The sequence below is a fragment of the Acanthisitta chloris genome, unplaced genomic scaffold, assembly GCF_000695815.1.
Source record: "Acanthisitta chloris isolate BGI_N310 unplaced genomic scaffold, ASM69581v1 scaffold15450, whole genome shotgun sequence".
NCBI lineage: Eukaryota > Metazoa > Chordata > Aves > Passeriformes > Acanthisittidae > Acanthisitta > Acanthisitta chloris.
Window position 1 is genome coordinate 67,770 of NW_008653503.1, and position 9,324 is coordinate 77,093.

General features: G+C 39.5%; 1 protein-coding gene across 1 annotated transcript in view; it reads left to right on the forward strand.

Annotated features, from left to right (window-relative positions):
- NPSR1 (neuropeptide S receptor 1) overlaps nt 1-9,246 on the forward strand; it is a 57,444-nt gene extending 48,198 nt beyond the window's left edge. Inside the window, exons 4-6 of the mRNA XM_009081409.1 lie at nt 6,105-6,181; nt 6,825-6,914; nt 9,029-9,246. Of these exons, the coding sequence (XP_009079657.1) occupies nt 6,105-6,181; nt 6,825-6,914; nt 9,029-9,246 (385 nt within the window). The remainder of the gene's footprint in view (nt 1-6,104; nt 6,182-6,824; nt 6,915-9,028) is intronic.
- The last annotated feature ends 78 nt before the right edge of the window (nt 9,247-9,324 follow it).

Sequence of the window (9,324 nt, forward strand, 5' to 3'; positions counted from 1 at the left end):
TGGTAAATGAAGGAAGGTCTTTCGTGATTTTTTTTTGAACTCAGTTTCTCTGCAAAAGTTTTGTTCTACCCTATACTTTCTGATGCACAGTAGGTTTAGTAACAAATGAGATGCTGATTCATAAGGGTGAGGAGATCATGTACATCATATTTATGTGCTACTCTGTCGAGCGATTAATTATAAAAATGAAAGGTGTTATTTGGTAAATGAAGGAAGGTCTTTCGTGATTTTTTTTTGAAGTTTAATGTCACTTAGCTGAAGATGTTATTTTAAAAAGGCCACAACATAATGATAGAGAGAAAATCCATAAATGTGTAACTGACAAGTCAAGGATCAGTATCTAAAAAGCCATGAATAAATACAAACCTGAAGCCAAGACACATGTCACACTTACTGAGGAAGTGAGGCGGGGTGCAGACAAGGGAAAAAATGAAACTTTTCTGCAAGAATTCATATTATTTGCACAGCTACTTTATTTTCTCTGCTGAAGCACTCTGATTTAGCTGCATGGCAGGTGCCTGACGCAATGTGGGACACTGGCTGGCGGAGTTAATTCTTAATTAGTTCTGCTACTTGAATCTGCTGAAAACCTAACCTCTAGAGCAAAGCAGTTCACTGATGACAGCACTTTTTCTGGTACTGTTCATCTGAAGTGAATACAAAGGATAAAATCTTACTTTTCAGGTGCAGGACTTAATTCTACACTAGATATGCTGCTTTGGCTGAGCTGTTTTCACTTGTTACAGTCCAGACACCATCGTGTTTTAAGCTCCTCTCATCCATCCCTCAGCTCTCTCAGTAGAGCTGATTTCACATGTTCCTGACAGCCTTCAACTAACTCACAGGAGCTGTGTTATTCATGACACTGCAGCCCATGGAATGAATTATTTAGCTGATAACCTTATGCTCAGTCTGGAAAACCCTTCTGCTGACAAGCTAAACCCCAGATGTGGTGTGAGCAAGTCCTATAGATTCCAAGCCAAAGCATGAACAGAAAGAAAACATTCTGTCCCCCACTTATTCTCTTTTGGAAGTATATATTTAAAAAGGTAATCTACGAAGAACACTGCAACAGCTTGAAGATTTAAATACTTGTGAGGTCTCTTCCTACCACTTCTTCACAACTGGAGAATCAGCAATCACTTATCAAACACCTTGTGGGTTGTCAGCAAGTGTTTTTTTATCTGATTATAATACAAATGAACAAAACCTGAATAATGAAAAGAGAATGAAAAACTATGATTAGTAATTTTAACCCTAGTGTGCAGTTATCTTTGAGACCTGAGAAAAGGGGAGAATATTTGTTCTTTTCATGTAAAAGCTTCCCTTCTCCCCACTATGTCAGTGTTGCTCAGGGAGAGACAGATCCTGCATCAGGTATTTCTTTACAGTGCTTAAAAATTTGTCCTGTTCTGTCTTATTTAGACTAATCTACCACTTTTTCTGCAGTTTCTACTGTCAACCTATGAAAGCTCAGAAAATTCAGAAAAAATAATTAGGAAATCTACAGTAATTAGTTCTTTCCAATTCTGGGACAATTGTCATCACTCATTACTAAAACCTTTTCTCCTATGCCAAGAAATGCCAAGCAAAGCTCAAATGGTATCTGTGATAGTTGAAAACCTCTGGGGCATTGCTAAACAGAGGTTAAATATAGGTCAAATCAAGATTACACACTGCTCTCCTGGAAATATTTGCACCTGGGTCCCTCAGATCCTGTGATGGGGAGACAGGAGAGCTCCTGGGTTTCTGTTATGTATTGCTACTCTGTGCCAAAACATATTACATTCTGGCACTTGAGTATCCAGAAATTCAGAGGATTTTTAGCTGTTATTCATGATCGCTAAATATATTTTTCATATTTTAACATTATAAATGTAATACATAGGCATTTATCTAATATAATTGCAAATTCATGTTTTAAAAAGAATGCTAAACCTTCTCTTGAAGCACAGAGGAAAAAATATCCATCTGCTGTTTAAAATCTAAACTCCAAAGAGAACATTTGCTTTGGAGCAGCTGAAAAATAATTAGAAGAGAAAAACCAGAATCAGCTAAAAGGAAAAATATGGAACTAAACCCAAGGCATTGCAATGAAATAAAAAAACAGATTAAATAAAAGGTATTTCTCTGAATAAAATCAAATAAAGGGACTAGAAATGCCATTAATAAAAATACCAAAGGTCATTTTTTGAGCTTGATTCAGCGAGCACATTAATTTTTGCCTGCAATTTCCATTTCTAAATAAAAAAGCCTAGATCTTGCACATATGTTGTAATATCTGCCCATCTCTTCACTTACGCATTACATATGCCTGCAATGGTTTGTTCAGATGAGGTTACATATGCCATTTATCTTTAGATAAATAGTGCTGTAAATTAGCCAGCATAAAACAAAGCAGCTGCACCACTTTGCACAAATAAAGTATAAGGAACAAGAGACAATGCTGGATGATAAATACAAGCAATTAGCAGGCAGTTTAAGTGCACTTTTAATGTGGTAAAAACTCATTTTACTAGAAACTACTGAGGCTAGTTGGGACACTGTCATAATATAATTATTTATTCAAAAGAACAGTCTGTGTTTAAAGAGTGGACAGATCAATAACTGTGATGATTGTTAGTATCAATACATAGCTTTACCAGAAGACTTTTTTTTTCCAAAGCAAAAGTGATTATAAATTAAAAATAAAGATCGGGTGGGACTACCATGCTAGCATATGTATGGTTAACCATAAGTTACTTGCTTACATGGATAAAGCCAATGAGGCATATTAAACAACACCATTAACTGATAACATGCTACAATGAATATGCATCTTAATCCTTCAGAATTTGGATCAAGCTGAATTGCTTTAGAAGACACAAATAATTTAATTTGCTGATATTCATCCATAATGTGAGCCATATTCTTGTATTTTCCTGCCACCTTCCCAGATATGCATTTTTATCAGGTCTAGAAAAATCACCACATCCTCAGATGAACAGCATGTCCTTTCTATCCTGTGCTCTTCAAAGCATTAAAATTACTATAGAATGTGTTTATATAGCCCCTAAGTGAGGGGGGAAGCCCAGTGAGGGTCTGGAAGATCAGTGCACTATGCGCTTACAGACACAAAGAACCCTGACAACACCTGGACCTGAAGAACTGCACATCATATCTCCCAGTGCTCTCAGTGTAGACAAGAGCAAGCAGCATGTAGGCATGTTACATAGGTTGCAAAAGGAGGTTTGTGGCAATGTGTACCATGTGCTTTTACACCTTGTCAGTGAAGCCTGAGCAGCTCAACGTCCAGATGAAGGGAATGGAGATTACAATATAGTCAGAATGGTGCAGACCATTGTGTAACACCCCTCTGAATGCCAGTTGTTATCTATTCTCTGCTACTCTTTGCTCATTTGCCACTTCATTTTCCATCAAATGGGAATTTCTTCCCACCCTTTGAGATTTGACCAACCTCTGCACACCCCTCCAGACACCTTTTACAGAAAGAAAAGAGCTACAAATACAGTCTGAGAAAAAGTTGCTTTTCTCTTGTAAGAAAAATACTTCTGTTCCATATGTTCTCTCTTTTTACTGTTATGGTTTTGAAGCACACATGCAGCTGCCTTTTATGATCTTAAGCTTTCAGTAACACATATCTGGAAACTCATTTCTTAGCCCTATTGCCGGGGCAAAAAACAAGATTAGGCATTACTACAGTATGGAGTCCCAGAGCAATTAAATCACATAGGCATAATTGTGGCTGGCAAAACAGTTGCTGGGAAATCTACCTAGTATGACAAGTGACTCATCTTCCCTGACACCCACCCTGAGCAACTTCGTACCACCTCTGGTCCACTCTCAATAAGGAAAGCTCCAGTGGCTTCAGCTACAGAGAAATGAAAGATGAACAAAGACAAAAACACTGGCACATCCATTATGTTGGCACCACTTTATGAGACACTGGATTAAAACAGGAATTCAGTTTTCCTCTGGAATTCTAAAAGTTAAGGATTTAAATGAATCAGCATGTAATCTCATCTGTAAAATGCCCACAAAGAAGACAGGTGCTGTAACTGCATCTGGTGAACATCATGCTCCTCCCAGGCTCTGCAGCCAAGAGGACAGGAATTCTGGGGTCAGAGGGAAAGTATGTGAGGAGCCTGACTTCATATTTCAATTCTTGTGGCACTTGGCTGGAAGTAGGGAGCTTAAGTATTTTGACTACAGAGACTACTTCTTTGTTCTGATGCTTAAGCAACTTTGAATGTGTCCTGTTGGACACAGGCAAGTCTATCAGTGGGGATACTGTTTTAATTGAAAATAAAAAGGTTAGGCTAGAGACAGCAGGCTAGGAAGAAAATTGGAACAGAACTTTAAAGAGTTGGCTGGAAATTTTCTTGAGTTGACAATTATCATTATAATACATTCTTATTCATTGGAACAATCAAAGGAGAAATGATATGTGAATTTTCCACCATTGTCAGTACAAAGTAAATAGAAACTCTCAAGTGTATGAACTGCTAGATAAACAGGCTCTTGAAAAGCCAGGAGATAAAAGGAAAATGTTCAAGTCAGCTGGGAGCCAAAATGGACCTTTGAAGGGATTAAGGAGGGCAAGTTGCAGTCTGCAGCAGATGCATGCAAACCCCTCACTGGGCAAGGCTACTACTGCTCTGCCGCACAAACCAGACTGCACATTGAATTTACAGCTCTCACATTATGAGCCTGGAAACCAGATGGCTCAAACTTCCACAGAAAGGAAACATCCAGACCTCTAGTAGTTTTTTGTGCACAAATACTGCCTTTGCAAGGATGTCCAGCAATTAAAGTTGTTGTTGGAAAGCTTCATGCATCACTCTGAAAGGTCTAATAAGAATAATGCCTCTTCTGATAACAAAAAAAAATCCTCACATAACAGTAAGACACATTTTTGTCTCTATAAAGCATCCAGAAATAATCTCCTTAGTTGCACCTTTTTCACAGAAACACCACTAAGGTTTATGACAATTAATATTCAGATTGCCCCAGACACTCCAAAATACTATGATATATTGCAAAAGGCCCACAGTGACTTCTATTATGATGCTTGGTTTATTGCAACAGGAAAACATGGCAACCTGAATGCATTAGCTGAAATATTCTTAAATTATTTTTGTCTTCCTTAGCGAATGACAAGGAAAACAGCAGTCAAAGGTATGCTGTTGCTTAGTGATTTTAGCTTCAAGTTATGCACACTTGCAGGAGAAAAGGCAGACAGCAAGGCCTCATATCTTTTGTATGTAAACTGCTGAAAAGGTAACATCCTCAAGCAGGATGTGGGTTCAAACATCTCTTCAGCTTGAAGGAATTATTTTTACTTATTCTATATTAAATCAGTAGAAGTCCGGATTGGTTATTGCCTAGAGAAAGATCATAACTATCCAAGGTCAGTGTGTACTAGGGTACTTTTCATCTTTTTTATTAAAAATATATGTATATTCCTTTCTAAATATGCAAATTGTGGTGCATCTGGTTTTGAATCATCTAACTCTTCCCATCTGCCTGATACTTCTGTCCACCTTGATTTCCACCATAAGATGCTACGACCCAAAATTGAACACTGCTGTATTTAACTGCATTACCCATGGATCTTGCCCCTGTTAAATTCCTCAGGGTACCATTTTATTCATCAGCTTTATACTTATGAAGTAGCACCAAAACAGAAGTGTACATACAGCAAAAACAGGTCCCTCCCCTTGCTTTGTTCATTTCAGAGCAGGTGTCCTGGGACTGGCACCCAGGCAGATTTGACTTCAGTCAGTGAAAAATCTCCAATGATCTCTTGCCTGCATGATTTTGGCCAAATCACTGCATTCCTCTAAGCATCAGATTTGGCATCTACAAAGCCAGGACAACCATAAGGACTTCCATGGCAAAAACTTCAGATCTGCCTCTGAAAAGTACTATTGCAGAGTCACATCTTACTTATTATTGGTGTTGTCATTTATTATGTTTCCTATGCAGTCCCATCATCTCTGATCTCCTTATGCATAGATAAGTGTATTCATAGAGCACAGAGACTGGGATGTCTGTTAAATTTACTGTGCCTAATAATACCAATGACTCTCTCCCTTCTACAGCGTCATATACTCAATTGTGATTCGAACCATCTGGATGAAGAGCAAATCTCAAGCTGCCATCATATCCAGATGTCCTGGTGAGTCTAAGCATATACATGACTCCATCCTCCTGAGTCAATTCCAGCTGGTCCTCACAAACCTGGGAATGCCTGGACATGCAGTGCCACACTGCAGTGGGAATGGGGTTTATGTAATTGCTTATCCATAACCCTTTCCTACATTATTTACCTTCTCTCTTTTGATACTTAGACCCGTTTAGAAAAACAATAGGAAACATATGTGAGAACATGATTAAAAAGTACTTACTCTAGAACTTAGAATCCCTATTTCTAGAACTTTGTCCATTTCCAGAATAATTTTTTTCTAGCATATACCTAGATAACACTTTTCCTGTGCTTTCACATGTCCTTGCAAGTTTGGATTTTGATTAAGATCTGAAATTCCTGGCCATGGAAAGCCATAAAAGGAGCTGAGTGTTCCACCCCAAGCCCATAAATGCCACAATGTTTCAGGAAGATCTATTCTGCTTACATTTCCCCTTTTGATTTTGAGTAGCTCAGGTTTTGAGTCTCTGACTTGAACAGACTTGCAAGTGTCCAAATTTCAGGAACTACTGAGCTCCTGAATGACCATGCATTCCTGTGCTGCCTGCCAAGGTACACACTAACACATCTAGGTACCAGTCCTAATCTTCTACTAGCTGAACTGTTCTTTTCCCAGGTGGCAAAACCTCTGCTGGCTACACCAGTCGTGGGTTCATATCCAGGGCAAAAGTGAAAGCCATCAAGTACAGCATTGTAATTGTCCTTGGTAAGTGAAAAGCTTCACAGCTGATAACTAGGGAGGATACTGATGTTAGTAAGATGCTTTTCTTCAGCAGCCTCCATCATCAGCAAACCAAGTGCAGTAGATGGCTCAGAGGAGCTTAGACTCCTGACTTGTCTTCTGACCTTGTCCTTCCCCTCTCCTCTGGCTGATATGCTCCTATTTTAGTCATCTGAAATAAGACACAAATGAAATTATATGCACTGCCCCTCATGTGCACAAAGAAAATAAAGGAGATACATTGTCTAAAAGGAATAAAAGAAGCAGTCACCACCTTCCCATCCAGACTGCTGAAAGATCTGACAACTGAGTTGTCTTTTAGAGACTACTATGGCATGTGAGTTGCTGGGGTGGTGCAAGAGAGAGGAAGGAGAGGCAAGATGTGGAGCAATTGGATTTGATGTCACATGTGTGTTGCCTGCTGAGATGGAAAGAATAAGCTCTCCTCTTCTGGCTGGGCAGCAGATGACTCAGGGCAGGTGTTCTCTGCCTCCCAGGGAAATCATATTATTCTGATGAAATTAGGAGGCTGATATTCTACCTGAATAAATAAAACCAGCATCACACAGGGCTTGTGATCAGCTGCCAGAGACAGGCAGGAAAGCAACAGGAGCTATTACCTCCCAAGGGCTGACAGTCATCCCCTGACAGCAACAAAAAAGAATTCTCTTTTCTTTCTATCACTATGCAAAATTCAGAATGGAGGATATTGTGATAATAGCCACTACTGAGGTGCTTAGCTCGCTGTGTAGTGGCAGCATCTGCAGACGTGAGAGAGACTGGTATGATTCATACTTTTCATAAGATCAAGAACAGCTTCTCTGTGTCTGAACTTTTCTGCATGGCAATCAGAGAAAGCTTTTGTCAGACACAACTGCTATTGCAAGGCCACCAGATGTTAAGAGCTTACCTGGATGCTCAGTATATCAGCAGACCTTGAAAATATTAGGCACCCAGCATCTCTTGACATGCAAACAGATTAAGGCACCTAATATTCATGGATTTCTTTCAAGGCACTCGAAGTTCTAGATAGTCAGTGCTATGTTCCATACGCTGATGATGTGTATTGCTGTTTTGCAGATATCTCTACACAGACATCTCCAGTTTGGTTACTCTAAAAAACAAGAGGGGTGTTTACCTCTTCCTTGCACTTTCAATGAGTGCTTAGCTAACTGCCAGTGCAGATATACTGATTAATATGACAAGAAAGCAGGCATGAGGTCACTCTGCTGTCTCATCTGAGTCAGAAAGAGATCACGTGTCTGATTTCATAGATATCTGTATGTTTGCAACCCAGGTACTTTAAGTTTAGTTGAGAGAACTGCCTGTCCGGGCATTTCTATGTAAAGCCTGTATCAAAAGCCTTTATGAAAAGAGATGACAGAAATTTTGTGAGGGACAGATTCATTCCCTGTGCCTGCAAATAAAGGTAGATCTCTGGCCCTTTTTCCCCCCCACAACCTCTCAACAAAAGCAGAGTCTATGAGCAATGCAATCCCCTCTTTCCTTTCCCAAATTCATCTCACAAATGGCAGTACAGGAAATTAGAAAATCTTCCTGCACGCTCCATATGCACAGCACCTCCAGCCAGCATGCCAAATGACATGTCGGTTTGCCTTAATGTGGTGTGAAAGAGTGCCATTCCTTGCTCCTGGGTGTCTGAGAGCCTTCTTTTAATAGGTGGCTGTGACAGGCAGCGCTGTCATGAAACGGCACTTTGGTTGTGTGTACATTTAGATTGGCTGCTCACTCGGGGGACCATTAAAAGAGCACTTCACTATAACTGATGATGCTTTAACTGGCTACCTATTTACCCTTTATGTGTTGTGTAGTTTAAGTGTCTCAATATGTCTAGAGGGAGCATTCTAAACACTTAGAGGAGCACACATAATATATTTTATAGGCATTAAAATAAAAATAAAGACAAATAAAAGCTCAATCTAATAACTATTCTCTTAAATAAGATCCTGAATAGGGAGACAATTTTTTGCATGAACAAATATTTATGCATTATGACAGTCTCTCCATGAGTGTGTAATTACCTTGCTAAATAGCTAAACTATCCAATGCCAAGTTCTTCCTCTCTGTCTCTTCTGCAGCATTTGTTCTCTGTTGGAGCCCTTACTTTCTTTTTGATATCCTGGACAACTTCAACATACTCCCAGAGACCAAAGAGCGCTTCTACGCATCTGTGATCATTCAGAACCTGCCAGCCCTGAACAGTGCCATCAACCCCCTCATCTACTGCTTCTTCAGCAACCGCCTCTGCCCCCCTTTCAAGTATTACTGCCTTACTGTCACTCTGACTACCCCCTAAGAAGGGAGGGAACACATAAACACAATCCCTAAACTGACTAATTTGTCTGTTTTAATTCTGACCATTCCTTATTTTCTA